General features: G+C 37.8%; 1 protein-coding gene across 4 annotated transcripts in view; it reads left to right on the top strand.

The window, feature by feature from the left end:
* LOC127383479 (probable ATP-dependent RNA helicase DDX60) overlaps window positions 1-15,916 on the top strand; it is a 46,444-nt gene that overhangs the window by 7,423 nt on the left and 23,105 nt on the right. For all 4 annotated transcript variants that reach the window (XM_051616438.1, XM_051616439.1, XM_051616437.1 and 1 more), the window contains exons 11-21: window positions 1,700-1,861; window positions 2,373-2,475; window positions 2,977-3,092; window positions 6,712-6,869; window positions 7,921-8,173; window positions 9,067-9,230; window positions 10,721-10,873; window positions 11,946-12,095; window positions 13,150-13,269; window positions 14,667-14,762; window positions 15,427-15,542. In XM_051616438.1, coding sequence (XP_051472398.1) covers window positions 1,700-1,861; window positions 2,373-2,475; window positions 2,977-3,092; window positions 6,712-6,869; window positions 7,921-8,173; window positions 9,067-9,230; window positions 10,721-10,873; window positions 11,946-12,095; window positions 13,150-13,269; window positions 14,667-14,762; window positions 15,427-15,542 — 1,591 coding nt within the window. The remainder of the gene's footprint in view (window positions 1-1,699; window positions 1,862-2,372; window positions 2,476-2,976; window positions 3,093-6,711; window positions 6,870-7,920; window positions 8,174-9,066; window positions 9,231-10,720; window positions 10,874-11,945; window positions 12,096-13,149; window positions 13,270-14,666; window positions 14,763-15,426; window positions 15,543-15,916) is intronic.

Here is a 15,916-nt window from a genome sequence, read left to right as displayed (position 1 = left end):
TATAGGAAATTTAAATTAGGAATATGAAATGTTTATTTTTAGAAATATAGCTATTATTGAGCACTAAAAAGCAAACTATCAATTCAAGATCCTACCCTGAAGGAGGCAAAGGTGAGAGAAACTCTTCTTGATACAAATGGTGGACAAACTGACTAGGAGAGGAGTACTGCTGCATCTTGTACTCACCAACAAGGAGGGTCTGGTTGAAGCGGTGATGGTCAGTGGCAGCCTTGGCTGCAGTGATCATGAGAGGGTGGAGTGCAGGATCCTGTGTGGGAGGGATAGAATACCTAGCAGGACCACAACCCTGGACTTCCGCAGGGCCAACTTTGGCCTCTTCAGTCAATTATTGAAAGAAGTTCCATGAGACAGGGTACTAGATGGTAAAGGGGCTCAAGGTAGTTGGTCAACATTCAAGGACCACTTCTTGCAAGCTCAGGATCAGAACATCCCAATGGGTAGGAAATCCAGTAAGGGAGCCAGGAGACCTGCATGGTTAAACAAGGAACTGCTGGGAAAACTCAGCCTTCTGGTGTGTCAGCTACAACTCCCAGTTTAATGTCATCAGCAAACTTGCCATTCAGTGGCACCTAGATAGGCTGGAGAGTTGGGTGGGGAGAAACTTGATGAAATTCAACAAGGGCAAGTGTAGAGTCTTGCATCTGGGGAAGAACAACCCCATGTATCAGTACAGGTTGGGGGCTGACCTGCTGGAGAGCAGCATAGGAGAAAGGGACCTGGGGGTCCTGGTGGACAGGAGGATGACCATGAGCCAGCAATGTGCCCTTGTGGCCAAGAAGGCCAATGACATCCTGGGGTGCATCAGAAAGGGTGTGGTTAGTAGGTCAAGAGAGGTTCTCCTCCCCCTCTATTCTGCCCTGGTGAGGCCACATCTGGAATATTGTGTCCAGTTCTGGGCCCCTCAGTTCAGGAAGCACAGGGAACTGCTGGAAAGAGTCCAGCGCAGAGCCACAAAGACGATGAAGGGAGTGGAACATCTCCCTTATGAGGAAAGGCTGAGGGAGCAGGGTCTCTTTAGCTTGGAGGAGATTGAGGGGTGACCTCATCAAAGTTTACAAATATGTTAAGGGCAAGTGTCAGGAGGATGGAGCCAGGCTCTTCTCAGTGATGTTTAGTGATAGGACAAGGGGCAGTGGGTGCAAACTGGAACATAGGAGGTTCCACGTAAACATCAGAAAAAACTTCTTTACTGTGAGAGTGACAGAGCACTGGAACAGGCTGCCCAGAGAGGTTGTGGAGTCTCCTTCGCTAGAGACATTCAAAACCTGCCTGGACAAGTTCCTGTGTGATGTGCTCTAGGTGCTCTGGCAGGGGGGTTGGACTAGGTGATCTTTCAAGGTCCCTTCCAACCCCTAGGATTCAGTGATCCTGTGTGATTCTGTGAAAATCTTCTTTAGCTGTGGAGCTTGCAGACTTCCACGGAAATTCTAAATCTGGTGGTTTTTTCCAAAATATCTCTTCCTAGTACATTTAGTTATTTTACCGTGGGCTATTAAAAACTGTGAATATACAAAATTCTGTTCTTATTTGTTATAATGAACAAAGACCTTGGATAGGACTGCAGTCTTTGTGTCTGATGCTGCACAGATGAATAGTTAGGTTCTGTTTGAGGAAACTTTTCATTTTAAAATGCCTTTTTTTCCCCTGCCTTTCTCCCTTTCTTTTCTTCCCTGTGCAGGACTAGAGTCCAAAAAGGAGCTGGGGAAAGAAACAGAGAATGAATACCAATGTTTATGGAACACTGTAACAAAACTGACTCAGAAATACAGTTTTGGAGATGCTTTCCCAATACGAAAGACCTCCCAACTATTTCTTGAAGAAGCACAGACACTCCTTAGAGGTATGGACCCCTCCACAAATTGCAGAGTTAGAAGCACAGTTTTCTTTACTATCACTAAAAGTTTAAGGAGTAGTGATCTGAATTTATCCTGATCACAAATCTAATCCAAAACTTGACATAGGCTTATGAAGGTATTGGGCATAGGAGCAGCAGATTAAATCAAGTGTAGAATTGTTGCCCTAATGGTAGAGAGTCCAGCCATACCTATAGCTCACATTGCAATCCTTGAAGTTTGTAGAAATGTGAGTTGCCCATAAGTGTCTTAAATTATACTAGCATTATGATTATAAGAATATCTACTCAGAAGCAATATTGATGTCTGCTTCATTCTTCTTCCCATGCTTGAGAAGAAACAGGAAGAGGGGAATGGACTAGTGAACTGCTGCTTACATTTAGCAAGTTTTACTTTATAGAATTTAACTTCTAATATGACGACAAAATTTTCAAGTATGATATGTAATTATATATATTGTTAACTAAACAATATTAATTATTTTTTTACACTGTGAAGTCTATAAAGAAGAAATTCCAAACATTGGACTAATCTCAGTGAAATCTCATCTTGTTGAACAATATGCTGGAGATGTTTTGAAAGACTTACCTGTTTTAGAAAGGTAAGTATTTGAGTTTTATTCTAATGAAATAACATTATATGGGCTTATTTTCTACTCCCCATAGGAGTAGGTCTTATCCTAAATCGCAAAGCTTAGACTGATTTCACACAAAGAAAAACGTTAAATAAAAATACTGAAAAAAGCTCCCCCCCAACAAAATTAGATTATCCTTTACATTTGCTCTGCTACTTGTGGAAGTGAGTTTTGTTCTGCACAATGAGTATTTTTTAGCCAGTGTGCAAAGTATGTAATTACATTGCATCATGTGATGAGTGTGGATGAAAATAAGTTAAAAAATGGGTGTTCACTGTTTTGTTAGTAATTGTTTCTGAAAAACCTGAGGCTATCTTAACACACTGTATTTGGAGAAGAATTAAACCCTGTGTTGGTTTTCTGCCACAGTAAAATCATGTTTTGATAAATACCAGATGTTGGAATGTTTCATTGGAGTCGCTGGAAAACATGTTAATTTCTGCTCTGTTTAATATTTGTTTATTTTAGCAATGATCCTGCAGTTGCTTCACTTGTTAAATACAAAGAATTTGATGAGCTTTGTCACTGGCATTCTGGCAGACCTTTGACCGAGGAATATGAGCGAATACGTTGCAATGCTGATGGTAAGAAAAAAAAAACCACAAACCCCAAGTTTCTTTATTGGCCAGAACAGTGTTGTAAAGGTTGTTGTGGTGTTGGAGAAGGACTTCTCATTTCAGAAATATTTGCAACTGTATAAATACTTGTCAAATTGGAACTAGTGCAATAGCTAATTTATACTTAAGCTGACGTGCCTGTACATTATTTGTGTGCATTGTGTTTTATCTTAAACAGCTCTAATGAGTATAACAAAATGAGTGCTTGTTGTCAGATATTCATGATACATTCCCTTTTGCTTGTGAAATGCTTCACAGATTGTAAGCAAATTGTGCCAACGTGTGCAGTTTAATGTTTAAAGATACAGTTTGGATAACGCATGGTACGCACACCCATGCACATGCAAAATCTGCTCAGGCATTTACATAGGGCATGCATAGCCAATTTTATCTTTTGAGAACAGAATTAAAATAAGAAGTAAAATAAGCCAGCACCTAAGCACCACGCAGCCACTCTCTCACTTTCCCCCCACACTGATGAGATGGGGTAGAGAATCAGAAGGGTAAAAGTGAGAAAACTTGTGGTCTAAGATAAAGATAGTTTAATGGGTAAAGCAAAAGCCATGCATGCAAACAAAGCAAAATGAGGACTTAATTCACTTCTTCCTATCAACACACGTGTTCAGCCAGGTGATCAGGGCTCCGTCACACATAACAGTTACTTGGGAAGACAAACATCATCACTCCAAACATCTCCCACTTTCTTTCTTCTATCCAGATTCATATGCTGAGCATGATGTCATATGGTGTGGGGTATCCCTTGGTCAGCTGTCCCAGCTGTGTCCCCTCCCAACTTCTTATGCACCCCCAGCCTACTCGCTGGTGGAGTGGAGTGAGAAGCAGAAAAGGCCTCGGCTCTGTGTAAGCACTGCTCAGCAATAATTAAGCACACCTGTGCTATCAGCACTGTTCTCATCACAAATCCAAAGCATAGCCCCGTAAAAGCTACTATGAAGAAAATTAACTCTATCGCACTAAAACGAGCACAAAAGTAAATAAAAGTTTTTTACTAATTCTTGATGTTATGCATTATAGTTCCCCAAAAAGTTTTTTGCAGCTTGAGATACTAAGGAAGACAAACTGTGGACTTAGTTTTGATCTTAGATTTGCATGTTTACATTAAACAAAATATACAATACTATATGCACCAGCAGGTACACAAAACTTTCTCCTGAAGATGTTCCCATCACCTATGGCATCATACAGTGATTTAAACAGTGAAAAACGTATCAGGAGTTAAGAAGTCATAGTTATTGTTGGCATTTCCAGTGTGATTAATGGTTTTCATTCAGTGACTTAGAAATGTTGCTTTCTTAGTGGTTATTTGCGCCACTTGATTTATGAAACCAGAATTCCATCTGCTTGTCTTTCTGACTGGATGATTATTTGCATTCTTCTGTGCTCTGTGATTTCAGTGGGAAGTTTGGAGAGCATAACCTGCAGAACAGTAGCTAGAGCACCTTCTGTAATGTTGGAGTTGAAGGTTTATGTCCAGTTAAAGAGAGGGCCCTCTCTCCTGTGCCTTGCATGAGTAGTCCAAATACTGACACGTGTCATCTCAGTCTTTTTTGTGAAAAACAGAAAGATCTTCTGAGATGGGTCTTCACACTCAGAAACTGACTCATTGATTGTTTTAGGACAGAAATAACTAGGCTTGAGTGTGAAGTATCCATGTCTCCATTCAGTATCTTCATTGGCTAACATAAGTGTTCTTCCAATAGCTTTATTTACTTATATTCTGATGACAGTCTTGTTTTAATGGAGAAGAGGTCTCTTTCTGATAATTTGAATTGCCTTTGGAAGACATCTTCCTGTTTTCATGAACTGTGTGAGAAGCCTAGGCATTTTGCTTCAATAGTTACTATTTCTTTCGAGGCAACCTGTTTGTTAAGTTTTCTAACATTTTTAATGTATAATTTGAATTTGAGTCTATTGCCCAGCTCTCAGATAATTCAAAGTACTGTTGGATTTCAGTGAGTCTTATTAGCCAGCTTTGGCCTATAGGTCAATGAGGAACTTTTAGGAAATTCTCTGAGAAAACTGCTAGAAACTTCCCCCATGTCTAACAGAGCCAATGCCAGCTGGCTTCAAGATGGACCCATTGCTGGCTAAGGCTGAGCATGTCAATGATGGTAGTAGTGCCTCTGGGATAACATAATTAAGATGGGAAAAGAAAGAAAGAAAGAAAGAAAGAAAGAAAGAAAGAAAGAAAGAAAGAAAGAAAGAAAGAAAGAAAGAAAGAAAGAAAGAAAGAAAGAAAGAAAGAAAGAAAGAAAGAAAGAAAGAAAGAAAGAAAGAAAGAAAGAAAGAAAGAAAGAAAGAAAGAAAGAAAGAAAGAAAGAAAGAAAGAAAGAAAGAGAGAAAGAAAGAGAGAAAGAGAGAAAGAGAGAAAGAGAGAAAGAAAGAAAGAAAGAAAGAAAGAAAGAAAGAAAGAAAGAAAGAAAGAAAGAAAGAAAGAAAGAAAGAAAGAAAGAAAGAAAGAAAGAAAGAAAGAAAGAAAGAAAGAAAAGAAAGAAAGAAAGAAAGAAAGAAAGAAAGAAAGAAAGAAAGAAAGAAAGAAAGAGCAGCTGTACAATTGCAGCCAGAGAGTGGAGTGAGAATATGAGAGAAACAGCTCTGCAGACATGAAAGTCAGTGAAGAAGGGGGAAAGGAGGAGGTGTTCCAGTTGCTGGAGCAGAGATTCCGCTGCAGCCTGTGGTGAAGACTGTGGTGAGGCAGGCTGTCCCCCTGCAGCCCATGGAGGTTAACTGGGACTGATATCCACCTGCAGTCCATTGAAGACCCCATGCCAGAGCAGGTAGATGCCTGAAGGAGCATGTGTGACCATGTAGGAAACCTGTTCTGGATCAGGCTCCTGGCAGTATCGGTGGATCCATGGAGAGAGAAGCCCAGGCTGGAGCAGGTTTGCTGGCAGGACTTGTGACCCTGCGGAGGACCCACACTGGAGCAGTATGTTCCTTAAGGACTGCACCACATGGAAGGGACCCACACTGGAGCAGTTTGTGAATAACTGCACCCCATGGAAAGGACTCACATTGGAGAGAATTATGGAGGACTGTCTTCCATGGAATGGACTCCATGTTGGAGGAGGGGAAGAATGTGAGGAGTTCTCCCCCTGAGGAGGGAGGAGCAGCAGACACAATATGTGATGATCTGACCACAACATCCATTTTGCTGTCACTCTGCACCACTGACAGGCAGGATGTGGAGAAATCAGGAGTGAAGTTGAGACTGGAAAGAAGGGAAGAAGGGGGAGGTTGTTTTTTTAAGATTTGGGTTTATTTCTCATTACCCTACGCTGATTTTTTTAGTAATAAATTAAGCTAATTTTCCCAAGTGGAGTCTGTTTTGCCCATGATGGCAGCTGGTGAGTGATCTCTCCCTGTCCTTATCTCAACCCATGAGTCTTTTCTTATATTTTCTCTCCCCTGTCCAGCTGAGGAGGGCAGCAATAGAGCTGCTTTGGTGGGCACCTGGCAGCCAACCAGGGTCAACCTACCACAATTATCCAGGTATCTTTTATTGGAAATAGATTAGGCTGGAATTCTATCAGAGTGTTTTTTCATCAATTATATTTGTTTGCAGCAAAATCCAAAACTCCAGAAGAAAGGAGACAAATACAAAAATTACAGACTTTTCATCAATTTTATGGAAGCACTTTGGAGGACAGTGCTTCAAAACTTATTGTAAATCAAGAGGATGTGTCAAGGAATGCTGCTGTCAAAAAGACACAAAAAAAGCATGTGAGTATATTCAAGTTGCTCTTTCAAAATCTTTCTTCTATTTTCGGGGAAAGGATTCCTACTATATGAGTCCCATAACTAAGTTGTATATTCTGAATGCACTAGTAGTTCTCAGTTGAAAAAAATAAATTGCCTTTGTACTTCAAATTTAATTATCTAATTGGCAAAAGTATTTTGTTCCTAGTTAGGAATACTGATGACTGATTATATTCTAACAGGGACAAGTAAATTAAAAAAATAATATAAACAGACTCTGTAAAGGGTCATAGATTTAGCCTCATGGCCAGTATTATAATGTGAAGTGAAGGAAACAGGAGTTCATTTTTGAATCTGAGAAACTCTTGAGAAATACTGGAAAAAACATTATTCAGTTATTTATTCCCCTGCACTGTTTGGAAACATTCTGTCTGAAAAATCTTGTAGGTATTGCAATTAATACTATGTGAACATTGTCAGACAGCACAGGATAAGTAGCATGTACTTGTGTACTCGTGAACAACACCGAGAAATAGTAATTTGATTACTATTTAATAATAGACTTTATTATGGATTACAGATTATGGCCTGTTGAATTACCTGTCAAAGCCTGTATCTAAAATACTTTTGTTAACTTCAAATAAAGTTGAACTCCTAATTTTAATTAATTTAAATAATTTATTTAACTTATTGAAAGTAACTTTATTTCTGATCATCTCAGTATGATGACAATTACTATCACCCATGTATAAAATAAAAGCTTGAAATTTAACTTTCAGACATCTGCTATTTTATTTTTCTCTATTTGTACTTTTTTTTATACTACCTTTGAAGCTTCATACTGACTTAAATTGAAACTTAGGAAACCTCTTTCAAGCAACACATATTGGGATTCAGGAATTGTATTTCCTTCAGAATTAAGAAATATTACAAACAATTCCCAAAACACAGTGCATCACACAGATGAGTTGAAAGCTGCAATGTACCTGCTATGATTGAGTTTATGGATTAATTTTTTTAGATGATACTTGCACACAGTGATGGTAAGTTCTAAATATCTCATTTTATTGGGTAGAAAAGTAAAGCTGAAGCAATTGTAGAGGAGAACAACAGGCGACTGAAAACTAAAGAAGAAAAGAAAGAACGGGAGCAATGGACAGCCTTGTGTTTACCAACTGAAAAGGAAATAAAAGCAAATCTGACTGTTGGAATAAATAAATTAGAGAAGCTGCTCAAGACCCTTAAAAATAAATCGGTGAAGTTTGATGTAGAAATGACAGGACTGTCTGCCTGTTTAGAAGTGTGGAAGCAACACTGCAGAGAGCAAGGTATGATAGCCGAATTCATGTTCAGTATTCTACTTTAGCTCCCTTTAAGCAAGAGACTGAGTGACTTTGGACATTCTCTGCTGGAATAAAGATGCGTAAATACAGCCCTGTCTCATGAGCATGAAAGTTGTTTATAAGTACTGATAGGCTCTGGTCCCCTTTTGCAGTTTCAAGATCCTTTGAGTCAAGCATAAATTATCCGAAGAAATTATGTTGTAGCTCTTTTCCTGTTTTGTTTTGTAAACATTGCATATATAAATAATTTGATTGTATATATCTTTAATGCTTATGTATCATGCATACTAAGATCTGTCTGTATTGAAGAGGATAGTTTAATTAGCTAAGGTGGTTAGCTCACAGTCTGAATGATGATAATTGGCACAGAAATCTGTGCTACCATGGTGAGCTGCCTCCTCTTCCATCAGAACTTTTTCAGTCCTAGTCCTCAGTCATGAGGTTCCAAACACATGCTGCTCTAAAAATTTTGAGGGAAGTTGTAAAGATTTGAGTGAAATACGTTGTTAATAAGATTGAGTAACAAATGTGTGGGTCAGGAAGGCGAAATGAAGAAATTTGGTTATCGCGTAGATGTCAGAAGTATGACTTCATTTTATATCTGAGTGTGCTGAAGCAGATAGAATTATTTGTGTGCTTGGTCTTCAGTGCACTCCTTGTAGAGGTCACAGGAATGTGGGTTGTCTTTCTCTAGTTGTTTTTAAATAAAATTAATTTTTAAATTAAGTTAATTTCTAAATTTTCATTAAAGTGAATGGACAGATAAGGTTTGTTCTAAAAATACCTGGTATTAAAAGACTTCCAATGATAAAATTTGCTCTCAGATAACTGTAGGGTTTTGTTTTTGTTTGTTTGTTGTTGTTGTTTGTTTTTTAAAGGTAATGAATCTAAAGATTTAAGCAAAGCTGTTCAGGTTATGAGAAGAGTTCATATACTCCTTGAAAAATATCAGGATCTCCTGGAGAAACCACATCTAGAGAAGCTGACCAGATATCTAAGACTTCTTGGATTTGAGAATTTGGCATGCTCTCTATCTGGCCAGGTACCTTTACAGACTGTAATGATTCTACTGTAATTGGATCTGTAGCTGAATATCAACAGTGTTTCCTTAAGCATTGAATAGTGTGTAGAAGATCTATATTGAGCTTATTTTATTTTATATTGTGCCCTAAGATTTGGAACTCTCTATTCTTCCTTCAGGTATTAATCTTCTTTAGTTCCATGGATACATTTTGCTGCTGGATGTGAGGGTTAACTGGCACAACAGGCCACTTCCCCTTTAGCAAAGATATGGCTGCAAAGATATCCTCTGAAATATGCATCAAGATTAGTTGGCTCTAGTTATGTGTGCCTGAGGCCTTAAACACTTCTGAGAGGTACCTGCTGTCAATCACATCACCTGAACTCTGCGTGTTAAAAATAACTGTTCAAAGCTGAGTGGTGTGTAGCTGCTTTATAACAGACCCAAATGTGTTACTTTGGAAAAAGAAATCTTTGAAAGTGCAGAAATGCATGAAAATTATTCTGTTTGCTGGTATGGTAATACTCTCACCTCTGAAGTAAACAGTTTCAGATCCTGAATTGCTTGTTCTTGATAGCACAGCTGAGACCAGCAGTAGTTCCACTGAATTCAGCTCAGAAGTAGTTCCTCTAAGCATTGACCTTATGCTTTTCTGCATGTAAGCAACCTACCCACTGGCTGCTCTAATATTAAGAATAGTTTGATATCTCTGTGTGTAGATGTGTTGTTATTAGGGAGAAGGGGTGCTAAAGTGGCTCTAAGGCAGAAGAGGGAGAATATAACTCACAGCCTGCAGAATATGAAGACAATTGCAAAAGGAAGGAAGATTACAGTGAACTGTTAAACCAGTATCAACCACTTCAGTGTCTCATTTTCCAGGCACAGTGCAGTTAGGAATTTTTGGAAGTTCATTTCTGGAAAGTGTTTATCACCCTTACTGAGGATAAGGACTGAGGTGAAGGAGGAAGTGGTTGTCTGGAAGTAGAATTGTAGGATCTGATGATCTCAAAAGATCTGTTGTAAAGGTTTCTGATGGTAGAAGGGATATGTTGGCAAGCTTAATGTCTGACTCAGGAGGGCTCTAAATCAGTCAGTGCATTTTGGACCTACTTTTCCTTTCGCAGCTGCTTGTTTCTGATTAATACAAGGGGTCAGGGCAGGCTGACAAAAAGAGACATACGTTTTAGATGTGAAGGCTCTGGCAAGCAGTAGTTTGAAGAGGCTGAGCTTTGCCTGCTAGCCGGTATTGTTAGCTCTTCTGACAACAAAAACAACACCAACACCAGCTATAGAAGACGTATTTTTAGAACACAGTCTCCTTCGAAGAGACACAAGTATAACCCTGACATGGGGCTATATGGTGTAGATTTCTGCAAGAAGCTATTTAAAAATCACCTTCAATTTAATGTCTTTTTTCAAAGCTTGTAGAGATCCACGGTGTGAAAAATGTGCCATTTCCTTAATCTCTTGCTAGCTTTCAAATCAACTTGAATTTTTGTTTGACCTTCTAGAAAACAGAAAGTAATGATCAGAATACAAGCAACTATGCTATTAAAGTGGGTCCAGCTCGCTTTCAGCTACAATACATGGATTATTACTTGCTCAGAGATGAGAGAAATGATCCAGACCCCCGAGTACAACATTTCATACCAGACACATGGCAGGTAATGAGACACAAACTTTTTGTATAAAGTGAATGTAAATTACATTTTGGGTTTTTTTTATTTTATTTATTTTCCATTAAAAAATAAACATTATTCTACTACTTGTCAAAAATATTGTTGTTTAAAAAATTATTTAAAAAATATGTTTAACAAATGCAGTAGATAATTTTTTTCTGTATTATATGTTCTTTCTACACTGAGAGCTTTTATACAGAATGCTTGGCCTAGAGAATTCAATCTAACAAATGCTGAATATATGGAATTTCATTGCTTATTTCCACATTTGATGGTGGTAATGCCCCATTTGGATAATCTCTGACTGTTCATCCCCTTCACATTTGTCCTTAAATAATTACCCATAGTAATAGTTGAGAAATAACTTTTCTGTCTAAAGCAGAGTAATTCAAACTCAGATATTTTTATTAGACTGGGGAGGCCAGCTGAATTTGCTGCTTTGCACATCCATATCTGCAAAACAGTTGCTTGCTTGAAAAGCAACTTCAAACTTGGCGTATTTGCTGACAGAGAAACATACTGTTAGTACTATTTCTTTTTCCTCTTCTGTTCCCCTGCCCCCATACTTTCACAGACCTCATGTAAGGATGGAGGATGACAGTAATGGGGAAGAAAACAGATTAATAAACACTGTATGCTAGAAGTTGCAGAGAGATTTGGACAGTATTGTTGTAACTGCTATAATCCAAGGAAAAAATACTACCTTGTATAGAACAGTTAAATTTTTGGAACTAAATTATAAACTGCTGAATTAACTGGTTTTATTTTTATGATTTGAAAATGTCCAAGTTTGGACTCAGAATGTTCTGGTATCAGTATCTCAGACCAAATAATCAAAATCAACAAGTTGTAATTTGTAGATAATTTTTTTTCCATTAACATTTTAGGAAAAGAGAATGCAGTTACAAAATTACTAGCTTAACTCTGACTTCCTGTAGTGTAAAATCTGTGTATAAAGTCTAGATGCAAAAATAAAGAGATTTTTTCACAGAAAGAGCTGGCTTAATAAAAACTTCATAACAAGATATTGTGACATAATTAACTGTTTTTCTCCTAGAGAGAACTTCTTGATGCTGTAGATAATAATGAGTCTGCTGTGATTGTTGCTCCTACTTCATCGGGAAAAACATATGCATCATACTATTGCATGGAGAAAGTTCTGAAGACGAGCGATGAAGGAGTAGTTGTTTATGTTGCTCCTACAAAGGTAAGGCTGCATCCTACTACATGTTCTGTGTGTATGACTATGATATTTTACAGTATGATTCTGAAACAGTTTTGGATAACTTGTTACACAAATTTAGTTGATTTTAATTTTTTTTAAAAAATTATTAGAGTTAATGGAATCTTTACATTCTGTTTTACATTTACATTTATTAGAAACAGTATGTTTACAAAAAATATAAAAATATTTAAGCTCATATAGAGTTTTTGTCTATTAATATCTGTTTAGCTAATTTAATGTGAGAAATATTTATATATACAAAAGTGCTGTAAGTACTGTGTTAGTTAAATATGAGAGTACTAAAAGCTTACCACCATGATGAAGGTAATATTAGAACAGAACAATGCCCAAGCAAGTCAACTTGTCTTTTTGTAATTGAGTTCAATGTTAGGTGCTTCAAGAGAAAGTTTATAAAACTCTAGGCAGTGGGATATTTTTTAATGAGAGTTCTATTCTAAATGTTAAAAACTGATTTAAGTGCTGAGACATGATGTTCCAGTTTCTTCCAAAACTGATTTTTATGTTCAGTGATGTGATTTTTAGATAGTGAATTACATGTGCTGTTATTCAATAACTGTGTCTGTGGAATGTTTTGTACAGTTAAAATAAATATTTTTGTGGTTATTCTCAGGTTGGGCATCCAAATAATATTTTCATTTGAATATTAGTCTGGGTGCAGAAATGGACTTTATACCTGCAGCTCCAGGACTTTGAGATCATTGAAGTGCTTGTAGATGCAGTAGAATGTGATTTATTTTTAACTGCTTTGAAAATAATTAAAATACAGAATTAATAATAATGTTTAACTGATTTTACACAACACTAAATTTGAAGGCTTTTGAGTATAATTGAAAATCAAGTGCCATATCTTTTTAAGTAAACATTGTTGACACTCTAAACTTAATAGTACATTACATGGGACATTATAGTCTAGTACATTAATGTCAGTGTCAAAATTGAATGCTTTTATGTCTCAGAATATCATATGCCTTTAGACATACACTGTATAGTTTTGTTAATAACCTGTTTATTTAAGGCCCTTGTAAACCAAGTGGTGGGAACTATCTACAGTCGATTCACCAAGAAACTTCCGGATGGATTGGTAATGTGTGGAGTCTTCACACGTGATTATCGCAACGATGTCATGAATTCTCAGGTATATTTTAATGAGTATTTTAACACATAGTAATACTGACCTCCATCTGACTTCTGAAAATGTTAATTCTAATTGTAACAATTGTGTCGTTGCTAAATACAAAGTTAAGGAAAAGTTAAGCATACCTGTACTGCTTACCTATTCTTAGTCTATAGTCCTATAGTCCTATAGGCCCTATAGACCTATAGTCTATAGTATACAACCTTACCTATTCATCTTTAGGGGACATGCAGTTGATTGCTTGTTCCGGTTAAAAGAAAAAACATTAAAATCCTTTGATTACCAGCATACAGCAGATCCCTTACAGAAGTCCAGATAAAATACAGCAGCAGCACTTTCGTTATGCACTGATGTAGTCACTCCATCATAGAAGGCCAGCAGTTGGTCTCTTGTGGGGAGCCCAGAACTGGACACAGGACTCCAGTTATGGCCTTATCAGTGCTGAGTAGAAATGAAGCAATCTCTGCCTTGATTTGCTGGCAGCACTTCTCCTAATGCAGCCCAGGATACTATTACTCTCTTTCTTTGCTACACAGACATATTGCTGCCTCATGTTCCACTTGGTGTCCACTGGGATCCTCAGGTTATTTTCTACTGAGCTGTTTTCCAGCTGGATGGGCCTACACAGAGTTTTTTCTCCTCACGTAGAGAACTTTGCACATCTCCCTGCTGAGCCTCATGAGATTGCTGTCAGCCCATTTCTCCAGCCCATCTAAGACCCACTCGATGGCATTACCCTCTGGCATATCAGTCACTCCTCCCATTTTGGCATCATCTGGAAACCTGCTGAGAGTATACTTTTCCCCATCATCCAGATGATTAACGAAGATGTTAAACAGGATCAGACCCATTAGTTACCCCTGGGATACACCACTAGTTACTGGCCTCCAGCTAGATTTTGTAATGCTAATCACCAACTTCTGGGCCTACCTTCCAACCAGTTTTCAATTCACGTACACCTGACTGCCTGCTCATCTGGCCCATACTTCAACAGCTTGTCTGTGAGGATCTTATGGGAGATGTTATTGAAAGCTTTACTGAAAACAGTATCCATTGCTCTCCCCTCATCCACAAAGCCTGTCATTTCATCACAGAAGTTGGCCAAGTTGTGAATTAATGCTAAATACACCTGATGACTTTATTATTTTTCTTGTGCTTGGAAATGATTTTCAGGATCAGCTTCCCAGGGACTGAGGTCAGGCTGACCACCCTGTAGTTTTCTGGGTCCTCTTTCTTGACCTTCTTGAAGACGGCAGTGACAAATCATTCATTCATTCTTGGTTACCTTGAAATCAAATGCATACATATTTAAAATGGTTTTTTTTAGGTATAGAATGTACTTGTAGTTGATTAGTCAGTTTACCTGAAAATAATGCTTTACAAACCTTTCTTCTTAGATACTTGTGACTGTGCCTCAGTGTTTAGAAATCTTGATGCTGTCTCCTCGTTGCCAGAAATGGGTAAAACGGATACAGTATGTTATATTTGATGAGGTAGGCATCTTTTAATAGTAACCAGTTTAACAAATATGTGAAAAATTTTGAGGAAAAATGCCAATGACTTAATTTTCATTATGTAAGCTATCACTGGTAAAAAACCCCACAACTTTCAGGAATATTATTTCAGACACACTTTCTTTTTCCTGTTCAATGTTATTGTACATACAGTTCAGTCAAAACTACCAGGAACTTCTGTTATTTCTCTCGATTCAGTCAACTGAAAATCTAAAAGCCATCACTCTCATCTCAGTGGCACAAACAGAGCATTCTACACAGGGTTGATGCCCATTCACATCATATGGTATTTGTCAGCCTTTACAGGGAAAAAGTAAGTGATTAATCTTGCTAAATTAAAAATTCCTGCTGTATTCTTTCTCGTATATAGAATTAATTGCTAATGATGCCAGTGAGTATCTAGGTACAAACAGTGCATGTAGTATTGAAATTTAGAATTATTTGTTATGCAGTGAAGGCTAGAGAGGGATTTACAGGACATTTGATTTGGATCATGTGGTCATTTTCCAAAACATAAGAATTATTCAGTACTGTTCTTGCCAAACTTTTAATTTTTGTAAAACCCAAAGCAACTCCTGTTATGGGTGCACTTTTATAAGCAACATTTCTTATTTTCTTTTAATCCTTTTTTTCCAAAACATAGGTCCACTGTCTTGGTGGTGAAATTGGAGCAGAGGTTTGGGAGCATCTTCTGGTAACTATCCGATGTCCATTTTTGGCTCTCTCTGCTACTGTCAGTAACCCAGAACACCTAACTGAGTACGTGTGCAATTTTCTTGCTCACAGGAACATAGTTAACATGGATATGGGTGGGTTTAAATAGAGACACTAGTTACTATTGGGAGGCAACTGATTTGAAGTTTTGTTTTTATGTGTATTATGCTACCCTTACTCGCCCAATTGACAGGAAAAAATACTGTAACCCATATCTCTCTCATGAGAACAGGCACAGCTGTTCCTTCAGACCCTATAGCTGGGCTGTGTGGAAGAACTTAAGGAGGATTTGATGTCTGTTTGAATTGCCAAAGCCTGATAAGCACACATGTCCATCATCAGTCAAAGAAACCTGCACTGTATTTATATATATATGCAAGCGTGCTATTTCACATCTCTTATTTGCACGCTGGGATAAG

Source organism: Apus apus, chromosome 4, assembly GCF_020740795.1.
Source record: "Apus apus isolate bApuApu2 chromosome 4, bApuApu2.pri.cur, whole genome shotgun sequence".
NCBI classification, from domain to species: Eukaryota; Metazoa; Chordata; class Aves; order Apodiformes; family Apodidae; genus Apus; species Apus apus.
The sequence above is the reverse complement of the archived record's forward strand: the minus strand, read 5'-3'. Positions and strand labels throughout refer to the sequence as shown.